We start from the raw sequence: 14,941 nt of genomic DNA on the forward strand, positions 1-14,941 counted from the left end.
CTGTGGAATACTGACCAGGTGAGGGGGGAGAGCACATTGTACAGAGTCCGGCAGACCCCTCGCCCAGCCACCGCGGTGGTGACATCTTATGTAGCCACAGTACATTACCAAAACCAGTACAAAACCATACTGCTAACTAGATTACAGGCTCTATTTGGTTTTCACCATTTTTTTAGCTGACAATTTCCCTTTCATGCCACCAAGGCCATTATTTAGAGCCCTAAACAATGGCCTCTGTTCTCACAGTGAGTAAAATTCACTGGTTAGATATTAAGTTCTGAATGTTACTTGTGAAAATCAAAAAACACCTAGACCAGTCAAACTATCTTTGAGATGGGAAAATAAAAGATGTCGGGCTCTTCTTCACGCACTGCGCCATGACGGCATAACAGCGGTCGATACACAAATGCCATCGTCCATTCAGAACGAACAGCTTGAATTGGGGGTGGGGGGTGGGTGTTGGGAGCATGTTCCTACCATTGTGTTAAAATCCAAATAAGGAAGAGAGCATAGTTGCCTAGTCCGCATTTTTTTTTTCTACCAGAACTATCCTAATTCCTGCAAGACAAATGATTTCATTTTGGCACGTGGAGAAGCAGAAGCCCCAGGTGTTGCTGGGGTTAGAGGAGAGTTTACCACCCAGATCATTCTTCGTGAATCTACTAATCAAGTTGTATCAACATCAGGGTTTCTTAAAAGAGGCCGTGTTAATGAGTGGTTAGGGCTGGCTAATATTGGGAAATATTAATTCATTAGCATATCCACTCACTCACCGAATAAGTATCAAAACCTATCCTATATGCATTTGTTTACCAGTCCTGGCGGTCCCAGGGATATAGCAGGGAACAAGACAGACATGGCTTATGCTGTGCCAGAGAGGGTGCCTCAAATCTCGGCTAACCTCAGCTTCCTCTTAACAAATGGCTGAATGCTGATCATCATCAAAGGCTTGAATTACGATTCCAGGTGTGCCAAGCTTCCCAAGGTTTTTTGTTTTTTGTTTTTAACAAAAAGCAACCTGCCTCCCCATCACCAAACAGGTTATCTTTGGGAAAAATTCTTCAAGGTGTAGGTCTTAAGAGCTGCCTGGCTCTGTCCCAAAGGACAGGCTAGTAAGTGCTTTCATCCCATCCATAGCCTGCAGCCGACACTATGGTGGAGACAAAGCCATGACTGGGAACAGGTCAGAGTCTCAGACCTGGTGCATCTTGATGGCACTGTATACCGGAAAAGGGTGTGTTCTGTGATAGGCTTCGAGGCCCTTTAAAGGACACAACTTATCTACAGCCTTCACCTTTGCTTTGCATGGCTTCTTTGATTATCTTTCAGTACATCTGCTGTTCAATGTTTTTTTGCAGTCTGTCCTGGCAGCGTTAGCACTTGGGAACCTGAAGGGAATGCTGATGCAGTTCACAGAAATACGAAGACTGTGGCAAAAGGATAAATATGATTGTGTGAGTAGAGGCAACGACATTTGAAAGAGGGAGGAATCGGGACGCCGTCCTGATGCTGATGGGAAGTGCGTGTTCGTAGTGTAAGCTAAGTGCAATGTTGTTTCCCTACGTCTGTTCAAATATCTGAGCTTATTTCACTTGCTGCTTTTAAACTGCATACGCTAACGATCATCCTCAGGGATTTTAATTTAAAAGAATGAGCCACTTGCAAGTAGGAAATGCCCATGAAACACTAGTACTCCTGTTCTTCATTAGATCACACGTTCGTTTCCAGAGGATCTGGGAGGAATTTAAATTCTGAACATTCCTCTTGGAAATGCTCTAGAAAGACTCCCCTCGCACTTGGCCTGCCTTGCGAGGAGGAGAAGCAGAGTCCATAATTTTATCAGGATCAAAGTCTGGGGCATAAAAAGGTTGTTTACATCTCCTATGGTACTTAACAGGAATAAAGTAATCAGCTACACTTGGTTTACTTTAGTTCCTGATAGATAATTGTTGGGGATCTTAACACCCTTTGGGCAAGCTATGATTCTTGTACAGATAGTAGCCATTGATTAAAACAGCAGGCCACAAGTAAGAAATTAATTTGCTGCCCATTAGTTTGCTGACCGTAACCAACAGGTCCTGTTTCCACGGTGTTAGGCTCAGTCCTTTCCTTAACTGGCTCAGGGATGGGATTAGAAATGGACCCACTCTCTTCGGACTTGTAAAAATATTTGCATGCGTTTCTGCGGCTCCGAATGAACCCACAGAAATGACCTCTCGAGGCAGGTCCCTTGTCCTGCACACGTCCAGCCTCTGCTTTGACTTTAGAAGCTCATGCTTTCTCAGAGCTCCGGACCTAAGACACTGGACTTGAGTCGGACTAAATTGTGCTGCATGCGTTGTCTTCTCTTTACAGCTGATATGGATCATGACCTTCATCTTTGCCATTGTCCTGGGACTCGGGTTGGGCCTGGCGGCCAGCGTGGCATTCCAGCTCCTGACCATTGTGTTCAGGACCCAGTTGTGAGTGTTTGTCATGCTCTGCATCCTTGCAGACTTCAACCTGCCCTTGGAAGGGGAAAAATACTTGTCACTGATTAAGGGGAATATAGTTTGGTTAACAGGCATGCTTATCTATCAAGATGGGCCAGTCTGTTCTTCCTCATGTCACTCACCTCAAGGTGACCCCAGAACGTCAGCCCAGGTCCCACCAGCTGTTGGCGGGCCAATGGGTTTGCCACAAATTCAAAGAAATCATATAAATCATGGAGCCTGTTTGCCCAGCTGTAAACCGAAAGTCATTATCCTCTGAGCAGGTTTCATGTCTTTGCCTTAGCCTTGCTGGACATGGAAATGTGTTCCCACAAAGACTGTGGGATTCTCCACGTCTAGTGGAGGGCTGTTCCTCTTTAGGGGTTGCTAGATTGTGCTTCCACCTGAAAAACAGGGAGCCGGACTAGAGAACTTCTCCAAGTCGCCTCTTGTCTGAAAAGGACACAAAAGCTAGTTAGCATTCTTGATTCTTAACGTCCAGTCCAAACATCTTCCTGATTCTTACATCTCTGCCATACAGTGTCACCACCATGTGGTCACTCAGCCTGTGTTAGGTGACATGGTGTGACAGAAAAACAGGCTTCTTGGTTGCTTTAAGAGTTCTAGAACAGAAGGTGGTATAGTTAACGTTAATACCTGACTGGTGAAATACGTTTATGTTGAAATGTTCCTGCACTCTCTTATTCATTTATGTTTTCACTCATTTCTTGGGGACCCATCAATCATAGAGACAAACCAAGTGGTCACAGGCAAAACATTATGCTTTACCATGTCCTTATCACTACAAATGGGTAACCGCATCTGTCTATTTCACTGAATAACTGTGATATTCGGGATCCAAACAGCAAAAGCATATGGAAGCACTTTGTAGAGTGGGAGGTGGTAAGTGGGAGGCCCTGTTCTAGGAGGCGTGGGAGGGCAACGAGTTGTTTGCCCTCCAGGGTGCCTAATGGCATGATGAATCCCCAGCCTTTTAAATTTTGAAAGTGAGCCGTCTTTGATAGGCTGGGAAAGGTCCATGTTAACAAACACGCACGAGTGATTCACTTGGTGTTGATTTTCCCCTACAGTCCAAAATGCAGCACACTGGCGAATGTTGGAAGGAGCAACGTCTATAAGAATAAAAAAGATTACTCTGACGTAAGGAAGATTCATTTTTGACTTTGACTTGATGAAAGATATCAATATGAACCCAATGGGCATCATCTCATAGTACTTCTCTGCCTTACAGATGTATGAACCAGAAGGGGTGAAGATCTTCAGGTGTCCATCTCCCATCTACTTTGCAAACATTCATTTCTTTAAGCAGAAACTTATCGATGCTGTAAGGTTTGAAGTTGTTACATATATATATACTTTTTGTAACTCCACTGAATATCTAGGAGTGAAATGTTTGTTCTGCCAACAGAGGGTTAATGATTTCACATATGTTGACGCCGGATTGTGTTAGTATTTTTCTGTCCCGTGTTCCAGAGCAGGTGAAACTACCTTGTAAGGGGCCCATGCATATGTTGGGAAATAAGGCCCTTTGGATGAGATTCAATACAGAGCCAACTTTTATCCAATTTTGCTATAGAATGAAAGGACGTATCACAGGATTTGGGGTTGCTGGGTTTTCGTAGATAGTAACCTACAGATTTTCCTTAGGCACCAACTTCAGAAACAAGAGAGTACTTATTATTTGACTGTCATTGAAGATATTCAGGATAGCAAGTGAATATTTATGATCTAAATGGAAATGAGTAAATATAACTTACATGAATATTTAACACCAAAGGACAGCTGAATGTCCCTGATGGGCTGAAGAGAAGATGACAGAGAAGCAGACTTTAAGGTTAAGAAACAAAAGATCAGCACTTATTCTCTAACCTGCCTTTTGGTCTGCTCTGTACTTTGCATAGAGCTTCTGCCTTAAGCCCTATTATTATTCATTTGGTGTGCATCAAATATTTTCCTACCCAGCTATTTTTTTTTCAAAGATGCTATTATATTGCTCATATGGCTTTTTATATTGTCCTTTTCACTTAATCTTATCTTCCATCTAACTACATTTTTTTGTCAAGGATTTTTTTTTATTACATAATGTGATTCTTCTTCCCTATGACTCTGGAGCTAAATATGGCCACAGAACACATTTACTTTGAAAAAGAGGAAACGAAGGTTGCCCTCAGATCTAATGCTAAAATTATAAAATCATAAAATGATAGATATCATAAAATACAATCATATAAAGTTTAATAGAATCAAAATTACATAGAAGCAGAGTACTAATTAAGTGTCACCATATCCAACAAATAGAAAGTAAATAAAATCCCCCAAGGGTTGCATAAGCCAAACACACACACACAGATTTAAATAGAGTTTAGACCTACTGATGGATAATTTATAACAAACCCGGGGCAGCACAGAGGTTTTTGCATGTTGATAACAGCACACAGCCTGAGCAGACCAGAGTTGGACACAATGTCATCACTGACGTCGTTTGAACCATTTTAAAATTTTATTACAAGTATCTTTATTACGTGCCCCAACCCCAACCCATCCCACTTACAGTTATTAGAATTCTGCGCTATAATATTCAGCAGTATAATATCCAGCACTCTTGTAACACAGCAATGGATTTTTCAGGTTGGCTTTAATCCACTACGAATTCTACGCAAGCGCAACAAAGCTTTGAAGAAAATCCGAAAACTGCAGAAAAAAGGCTTGCTGCAAGTGACACCAGTAAATGTCTTTTTTTTAATGGGAGAAAGTTTTTTTTTTATATTTAACGGCACGTGGGTTATCATTTCAGCTATGCACTGATTCCTGGAACCAACAGAACCTTAGCCCAGCATTGACTGTGTATGTATACACCTGACAATTTGACCAAATTAGAGCATTTTCTCAAAAACCCTCTAGGCCTCCTTAATTCTCCTAAGGGCTTCTTTAGTCCCGTGAGAATCAGATCTACTTCCTGGAAATGAAACCAGTAAGTTTCTTGACCACATTTCTGGGTGTTATAGCTGAAGGTATATAAAACGTAGTAGTTCAAGGTGTTGGCTCCATTTCTTTAAATGAAATGCTAAGTAACAAGGTCTGTCATGTGTCAATTGATGTCATATCTTTAAATGGCTTCTTTGAGGGTCTCCTTAAAACTGTTGTTTTTCTGGGAATGTGTTTATTCTCCAGAGAAAAGGTCATTGCTTGACCTAACTTTGAATCTGTGCCTCAGAAACCCACTGGTTATTTTTGACATATGCACTGTTTTTCTTGGTCAGAGTTATCATACATATTATTGTCTTCTCTCGAAGAAAGGGATTATATGTACCAATGATGGCTTTAAAGATTCCGACGAGGAGCTGGACAACAATCAGATAGAAGGACTGGATCAACCGATCAATACCACCGACCTGCCTTTCGAGATAGACTGGAATGCCGACCTTCCTCTCAACACTATGGTCCCTAAAATCAGCCTGCATAGCCTCATTCTCGACTTTTCAGCTGTGTCATTTCTTGACATCTCTTCAATGAGAGGTCTCAAAACGGTAATTTCTTTTTTCCTAATAAAAACAACCAATCACTGGCGCCTGGGTGGCTCAGTCAGTTAAGTGGCCGATTTCGGGGCTGGAACTCACGAGCCGTGAGATCATCTCACGGCTTGTGATTTTTTTGGGCTCTGTGCTGACAGCTCAGAGCCTGGAGCCTACTTCGGATTCTCTCTCTCTCTCTCTCTCTCTCTGCCTCTCCCCCACCTGCACTCTGTCTCTTTCTCTCTTTCAAAAATAAATAAACATCAAAAAAAAAAACTTTTTTAAAAATGGGAAAAAAATTCAGTAACCAAAGGTAAAAAGTTCTATTTGTAGAAAGATCCTCCTTTAGGTAATACACACTTAAGTAGAAGTAAATCGTCAGGATTTACATCTCAGGATATTCCATGGAGAGAGAGGGAGTGGGGTGGGGCATGTTTAGTGAAGTCTTTCAAAGAGCATTTCCCAGGAGAGTGGCATATAATTTTGAAGACAACCACACCTATATGTCTAATGTATGCTGAAACTGTCACTAGACATTCCTACCAAATTCTAGTTCTGCAGGACCTTCCGACCCTTTTGGGCACTGGATCTAAGTTGTCCTGAAATACAGAATATTTGAGAAGGTCTTGGACCAAAGTAGAATCGTGGATCCTTTCGTTTTTGTCTTTACCCATTATACACCGAAGAAACTTGAGTTGGCTGTATAAAATCTGCTCCCCGCCGCCCCCACCACTCTGCCAAAAAAGTAGCTATGTGAAAGAAATGATGTCACATGTGATTTAAAAATAGGACTGGAACCTTCCAGTTGTACTCTGTTCTCTTTCCATGGTTCTGTCAGCATTTCAAAATAAATTAGTTTCCAAAGGAGATGCACAAACAGAAGTAAAGAAAATTTAAGAAATTCCACATTTACCACTCTTTTTCTTGTTTTTTTCCCAGAAATCTGCCTACATAAAAGCTGAGCTAAGATAAGATCTATTAAACATGGGTGAACTGGATACAAAATTAGAAAATGGAATCAATTTTGTTTCCCTCAAGCTTGAAAAAAGAAAAATCTTAACATCACAGAACTCTCACAACTGCTTGCCTTTTATTTTCTTTCTCCGTCTTTGTGTTGGCTTGTTTTAGCTTTCAAGGAGAAACCACACACACACACACACACACACACACACTCACACACAAAATCCCAGCAGTTTAGCAGAAAGAACAGGGACTCTGTGTTGTGATTTTTTAAAGCCCTAATTGTTAACTCAGAACCTAGTAGAAGTTCGGTGTTCACTGATGATGACAATAATTTATTGATCATCTAAACTGATCAATAGTACAAGCGACTTTTCTTACCTTTATATGACCTTACATCACTACTGGTATTTATTCTTAGCCTAGAGACCTGGAAAACATGACGATTCATTGGTGTTAGATACATCTAGTCACTGTGGGCAGGGACAATGATGTCATTAGGGCTTTGGTTTTTTCTAATTCTGTGTAGCTAGAAAACTCTGGCCAAGGTCATCCCATAAAAGAAACAGCTTTCAAGTTAAATCAGAGTTCATCATGTGAGTTGAAGCAGAAGATTTCCCTGTTGTCCTTCCCCGCAAGAATGGTGATTTTTAACTTGTTCCTGAGGAGGAGAGTTCCTTCCTTCGGTTTTATTTCCTTCTGTCAGAGTCTCGTTTTTAACTTTAGTCTCTCTTTACAGTATCGTCGTTTTTCAAAATGTAAAAGGTTCTTTAAGCAACACATCCCCCATAAGGTATAATTATGAGAGTTTTCTTTATATTTCTCGCAAGTAACGCTGTTCCCTAAGGAAGATCTATTTTCTTTCTAACAGCTTTTGCAAGAATTTATCAGGATCAACGTAGATGTGTATATTGTTGGAAGTGACGGTAAGTTGTTTGGTTTTTTTGTTCTGACAATCACTTCAGGCTCATGGCGAACTGTCAAGGTAGACAGCCTCTCCAAAGTATAGAGCTTGTTTATAGATCAAGAAGGAAATCCAACGTGTAGCCAAACCAACAGAAATCCCCACAGAAATAGCCTCTTCATATTTTAGATGTATTGATATGTAATTAAATCCACTTTACAAGGTGAGGCCTATTTCAATAGGCAGCAGAAGAGTGAAGATACAACCACTTTTAACCCTCATCTTCCTGAGAAAGAAGGCTTGCTTTCTCTCTTCCTCCCCTCCCCTGATTCCTCAGCCCATAATACACTAGTTTGGGGGAAAGCATTTTAAGGAGAGGGGACAAGTGCCCGGGTCCCGAGGGAGGCATGAAATTGGCATCTTCTGTTTTTCCTCTCTACTGGCTCCTGCCCGTAAAATCTATAGATATGTTCTAGTTTCGAGGCTTGCTTATAATTAAAAATACTCCGTTGAGCTCAGTAACCCTTTAATCTACTAAACAATTATACTCCTTCCCCATCATCACAGATCTCTTTGAAAGTGTCTTGTCCTGCTGCCTCAGCTGCCTGGCATCCCTCTCTTAGCCCTGAACTAAGATCATCACCTTCCTGCCCGTTGCGCACCACACAGTCCCATCCAGGCTCTGGAGACCACACTGTGCTCCTGTCTCCTCCCCCTGCAGGCACTACTAAGTCTTGCCAGTGTCGGAAGCTTGCCTGTGAACAGACTTGCCCACCTCCACGCCTTTGTAGCTTCCCTCCTCCATCTTTCTCCAAACCCTGGGCATTCTTGGCAATGGTATCTGCTCTGTCAGGTTTTCCCAGACGCCCATCAAGAAGAAACCATCTTTCCTCTCTCTGAGTTTCCATAGCACGTTTTCTGTACCTGTCTTGCTCGTTCAACAAAACCCCAGGGACCTACTATGCGCGGGTCATGATTTGAAGAACCAAGAAAACGTTCAAGAAAAAACTCTGATCGCTTCCTGTCTTTATTCTTCCACAACACTTTTCCGTTCATTACTATAGGTGTATATACAAGTTCTACCTTCCTTGATGGTGAGTTTCATATGTCTGTCTAAGTTATCTCTTCATCCTCCCCATTACCCAGCCAGGGCTCTGCACATAGTTCACATGAGGTAATCTTTGGTTGAGGGATCTGTACAAACAAGTGCTGGTTAGTGCCTACGGGAAGGGGGTTTCTCAAAGATAACTCGAGAGTTAATGCAGGGTGCCACGGAAGGTGTTTTCTGATGGAACACAGCAGCTTTAAGGAAACAAGACTATGGTAAGTAACAGGTCCAGCAATCCAGAACAAGAGCATGTCACTGGTCTATGAGCATATGTTCTATTTTGGCAGAACCCCAATTTTTTATAAGCCACACTCACTGTTCTCGTCATTAGCCAGGGAGAGAATCCACTAGGCTCCCAACTAGAGCAAAAACAGATTGCTTTTCTTCTGAGAAGTACCAAAAGCCTTCCTCATTTCAATCTTTTCCTTCATTCTTTTAACAATGGGGCATTCAATGTATACTTTTACCAGAAAGGTATCCTTTCGGGGCACCTGGCTCAGTGAATTAAGCATCCAACTTCAGCTCGGGTCAAGATCTCACGGTCTGTGAGTTCGAGCCCCACGTTGGGCTCTGTGCTGACCGCTCAGAGCCTAGAGCCTGTTTCGGATTCTGTGTCTCCCTCTCTCTCTCCCTTTCTCTCTCTCAAAAATAAAGCTATAAATAAATAAATAAACAAATAATAAAAAAATATCCTTTTGTTCCAGAAAACACTAAACCAATGGCACACTGGTATCACACCATTGCCATCCCCAAACACCTAACCGAATACAAATGAACTGCACCTTGGCGAGTGGAAGTTCAAATCTGCCGTCTCAGGAAGAAGCCCGTGGCCACACAGGTGCTTCTTCCTGTGATTCTTCCTTTCCTCTCTTTAGATGATTTCATCGAGAAGCTTGTACAGTGTGAATTTTTTGATGATGAAGTCAAGGACTCCATCTTCTTCTTAACAATCCATGATGCTGTTTTGCACATTCTGATGAAGAAGGATTACAGTGCTTCAAAGTTTAATTCCAGTCAGGTACCAGCTCTCTGGTGGTTTTCTTGTTTGTATAAAAACCATCTGTGATTACATTTGCCTTTCTTTTTCAACCTTAAAAAAAAAAATGTTCCTAATCCATAATTCCGTTCTGGTTTTCTCAGGAAAAACAACCGAAATTTGATTTTACCATAAATACAAATGGAGGATTACGTAATCGAGAATGTCGGGTAAGATTCTTCAACAAGTGTAGCTTTGTCTGGACAACACAACAGCAAAGCTGAAAAGCAGTAAGGCCTCTTCCAGCATGCTGCAGAAAGTCCGGCACTAGTTTGAGCCCCTGTGCTTCTTCCCTAGAAAATGGAAACAATGCCAGTTTTCACAGGGACCTGGTGGGGGGGTGGGGGGTGGGTAGGAATAAACTCAGACAGGACAAAAAAGGATAGAAAATAATGATATTAGATCTTAGTGCAATATTGATCATATAGAGAGAGATCTCTTTGTTTTTAAAGTACTTACAACTAAAATCTTACTCTAGGCTTGGGGCAGAGAAAGGGATGCTGTTTCCACTTACAGATGAATTAGTGAGGGTGCTGAGAAGCCAATACCCACTTCCTGACTCCCAGATGCACCCAGGAAGTCCCTAGCACAGGGCCTAGTGCAGCAATGAAAGTGAGGTTCCTCTCCTTCCTTATTAGGAAAATTTGTCAAATCACTTAACTGAATAGTTCTATTTCATTTTAGAACATTCATTTCTAGAATATTCAGTCTTTTAAGGAAATGTCTCCAGTTTGGTAAAACCAGAATCACAAGTCAAAATGGGTATCTGCTCCAGGTCAGGTACCTGGTAGTTTACATTCAATATCTCATATCTTACAACAATATGCAAAGAAGATATCTTCATTTCACAAATGAGAAAATTAGGAAGTGCTCAGAGAGCTTAACTAATTTGCTTAAGGTCACACACCAAAGTGACAGCAACAGGATTTGAACCAAGATCTGTCTGATGCCAAGACCTGGGCTCTACTCACCAGGCCATACTGGCTCTATCCTTTGGTGAAAGACTAATGGAATTAAGGTCCTAAGAAAGAATCTAATGATTCTCTTCAAGTATGGGAGGTGGCTGGTGGTGTTTCTCTTATTTGAACAAAGGATTAAGAAGAAAAGAAAAAAAGGAATTTACATTAGAAATGAAGAAGTATATTTCATAAAATAACCCGAGACCATTATTAAAAGTTATGTCAAATAGGGCGCCTGGGTGGCTCAGTCGGGTAAGCATCCAAATCTCGATTTTGGTTCAGGTCATGACTTCGTGGTTCATGAAATTGAGCCCCACTTCAGGCTCTGTGCTGACATCATGAAGTCTGCTTGAGACTCTCTTTGCCCCTCCCCTACTCACATGTGTGCTTTCTCTCTCTCTCTCAAAAAAAAAAAAAAAAAAATTATGTCAAATAGAAAAAGGTTCTATGAAAAAGCCATCCCAGGAGCTAGATAGGTCTCAGTGAGAGCCCAGATCCCAGCGTCCAAGAGCACCAGTCATGTTTCTAACCAGCCATGTTTCTCATGGCTGCATTCTAGAGAAATCCACATGTGGCACTTTGCCTGAGCCCCCTACAAGGAGACCCTTACTAGAAATCCTCTCCCCAATGGCTGGATTCAGAATTGTTACCAAGTTTTACTTGTTATTTATTTATTTATCTTAATTTTTTTTTTTTTTTTTTTTTTTTTTTTTTTTTTTTTTTTTTTACCATTTATTCAGTTTTGAGAGACAGAGTGCGAGCAGGGGAGGGACAGAGAGTGAGAGCCAGAGAGGGTGGGGCGGTGGGGGTGGTACAGAATCTGAAGCAGGCTCCAGGCTCCGAGCTGTCAGCACAGAGTCTGGCGAGGGGCTCAAAGTCACAAACCATGGGATTATGACCTGAGCCAAAGTTGGCTGCTTAACTGACTGAGCCACCCAGGCTCCCCAACCTGCAACCTGATCAAAGCTTCAGAACTAACTGTCTAGCAGAATGTGGTCAGTACCATCCTGTACCTGTTTCCCATATTAAAACTAACAAACAAAAAATTTAACACCAATTCCCTACCTCCTCACTTAGAGGAAGATAAATAAGGTCATCAGTGGTGATTCACAGAAAAGCTGAAAGCCAGTACACATAGCCCCTTGGGGCTTGTGTGGCCTCTGAAACAGTTGTGAAGGAAATATATTGCTACAACCATTATATTGATGATTAAATTAAATCAGGCCTTTGAAAGATACACATATCACAACATGGTATCCCATGGGTCTATATGAACCAAGTTGCAATGGAAGGTACATGATCATTAAAATTCAAGACGAGGGGGACCTGGGTAGCTCAGTCGGTTAAGTGTCCTACTTCAGCTCAGGTCATGATCTCACAGTTCATGGGTTCAAGCCCCACATCGGGCTCTGTACTGACAGTTTGGAGCCTGGAGCCTGCTTCAGATTCTGTGACTCCCTCTCTCTTTCCACCTCCCCCGATCACACTCTGTCTGTCTCTTTCAAAAATAAATAAAAACATTTTAAATTTTAAAAAATCAAGATGAAAAATTTGTCAATGACTCTGATAAATTCTAGGTCTTAACTTTAATAAAATGGACTGTAAATACAAGATAGGATTATTGAAAGGGTTAGAAATTAACAAATCTTTTAAAACAAGAACTTTCTATCTTCTTCCAGGTACCAGTTGAAACAAAATTCTAATCAACACACAACTCGGAAGGACCCTCATCTGACTGTCACATAAAGAACAACCTTATACCCAGAAAGTTATTGATAAGTTCATACATTGTATGAGGAATATTTTTACTCAGCAGAATTATGTTTCAGACTTTGGAACGAGATTGTTCTAGCATCATATATTTTTCACCTATCTAGTATAAAATTTTGTAAATACTCTCAATTTTTTATCTTGTAGATTTCTCAAAGGAAGACAATTTTTTGTTTATATGTATTTTTATAGCACTGACAGATTTCCCTCCAGGTCACTATACCTTCATGCATATGTTTTGCACTGTATTTACACCACTGCTTTGAATCTCGTAATTTATACAGTTCATATTGTATAAATTCATACTATATACAGTTCATACTGTATACAGTTCATGCTGTATACAGTTTATACAGAACTGTATACAGTTCATACTGATATATCTCCATTTAAAAAAATTCCATTGTACAGTGGATATGTCTTGTTTTGTTAAATTTGTTAGCTTTCTGGAATATGCTTGTTGTGGGTCCCCTTGGTAGAGGTCTGGCTGGAAACCTGCCACATGAGAATCGTCTAAAACCTCTGCAGTGATCCTTAATTTTGCCCAGAGTTTGTGATTATCACTATAGCTTTTTAACGCATTCAACAACCTCCTATCCAGACTTTGACACAATCCTTCTAATGTCATATCTGTAACTATAATAAGCTTTGGAGGCAAGTCCTTTTCTTCCACCTCGTAGTATGCAAATTGTATAAGTTAATGAAGATATAAAATGAAAAGGCAAGAAGGTGAAAAACCAACAGAAAACATGATGGGTAAACAGTTCTTTCCAGTCTTAGAGAAAAGAAAAGATGGTAGGACCCAGTTTGACTTTTTCTTCACTGTTGGTCATTATTTGTAACACACAGGGCAGAATAATCACTCTAGAGCTCAATTTGGCTAGAGAATAAGATTCCGCATACGTGCTTCTCTGTTTTGCTGGCATTGTTCTCGGTACAAATTTGTATTTATTTTATGTAACAGATAATTTTGTAACTTTGTAAAAAATAACTTTGTCAATGGGGAAATCCCAATTGTTCTAGATCTCGCCTCTGAAGGTTTATTGTCAAAGCTCCCTCCCACTCTTTATTACTGTCTTTACTGAAAGGGCTTGTCTATTAGACTTAAACCAATTACAGTAAGGTAAAACAAAGTTTATTTACATAGCTAGTCTTAAAAACTGGAACGTAAGCACTCTTTGAAGGCACGTTTCTTAAATTTCTGAGTCATGCGTACCTTATAGAGCTTCCTGCGCCCTGCAGACTTTAGGGAAACACACACACATTTTAGACATGATTTATATATGATGCATTTGTATAGGATACTCCATGAATGTCAGATTAAGAGCTCTTTCTCTGTAGAGGTCAGGGAATAGGAATTGGAAACATAAGCCCATTTCATCCATCATTTGGGGGTGAGGCCAAAGCCCCACACGGGATCGTGGCTGATGTCTGCATCTTCCCAAGTAAAGGTACTCTTTACACCCTTCTCGCTAACCAAAGAGCCATGGAGCACTCCAAGCATGGTGCCCCCATTTCAGCCTATTCAACCTTAACATCTTAGAGGTTCCCTTATCCCCACCCTTAAATGTTTTTTCTCCCTAGGCCTCTAAGGTGGATATGCTCTGGGTATACGTGGCACTCGGCCTCTACTTGCCTGCCTAAAAGCAATTATTGGAAATTGGTACAAAAATCTGATCCCTGATTTAGGAAGAGGCCAAGAGATCATGTTGGAAGATAAAAATAAAAGCGACATAAATCAGAGCAAGACTGAAGGGGAGAAGATACCCAGTACTGCAACCAGGAGACAGAACAGCTTGGGAAGAGACAGACACATTACTGAAATTAAGAAAGCTTGAAGCTAATAATGTGCCAGTCTTTCCTCAAAATTTTTTGCCAATAATTATTTAAGAATGCTACACATTCTTATCTAAATGCAGTAGCTTACCACTTAGTGATGCAAATGAGAGGTTTTAAATGCAAGCTTGGCTTTACACTGCATAAAGGACAGACAACAGGAACCTTTAATTCATTTTCTGCCATCTTCACCTGGACATGTCAAAACTGATCTACTGACCTTCTCCCCCTAATCTGCTTTCCCAGCATCTTTTCCACCCCAGCTAACGCCAACTCCATCCTTCTAACTGCTCAGGTTGAAAAATCTGTCAGGATATTCTACTGTCTCTACCCTTAAAATATATCTAGAATCAATTCCTTTCAT

At 40.9% G+C, this 14,941-nt stretch overlaps 1 protein-coding gene across 1 annotated transcript in view; it reads left to right on the top strand.

Moving 5' to 3' along the window:
• The window catches only part of SLC26A3 (solute carrier family 26 member 3), a 35,138-nt gene extending 21,937 nt beyond the window's left edge, over positions 1–13,201 (top strand). The window contains exons 12-21 of the mRNA XM_078442555.2: positions 1,359–1,454; positions 2,356–2,462; positions 3,563–3,632; positions 3,724–3,816; positions 5,121–5,216; positions 5,786–6,019; positions 7,836–7,890; positions 9,852–9,994; positions 10,117–10,182; positions 12,651–13,201. Coding sequence (XP_078298681.2) covers positions 1,359–1,454; positions 2,356–2,462; positions 3,563–3,632; positions 3,724–3,816; positions 5,121–5,216; positions 5,786–6,019; positions 7,836–7,890; positions 9,852–9,994; positions 10,117–10,182; positions 12,651–12,674 — 984 coding nt within the window. The 3' untranslated portion in view covers positions 12,675–13,201. The remainder of the gene's footprint in view (positions 1–1,358; positions 1,455–2,355; positions 2,463–3,562; positions 3,633–3,723; positions 3,817–5,120; positions 5,217–5,785; positions 6,020–7,835; positions 7,891–9,851; positions 9,995–10,116; positions 10,183–12,650) is intronic.
• Positions 13,202–14,941: the final 1,740 nt, after the last annotated feature.

The sequence above is a fragment of the Panthera onca genome, chromosome A2, assembly GCF_046562875.1.
Source record: "Panthera onca isolate mPanOnc1 chromosome A2, mPanOnc1 haplotype 2, whole genome shotgun sequence".
Lineage (NCBI taxonomy): Eukaryota > Metazoa > Chordata > Mammalia > Carnivora > Felidae > Panthera > Panthera onca.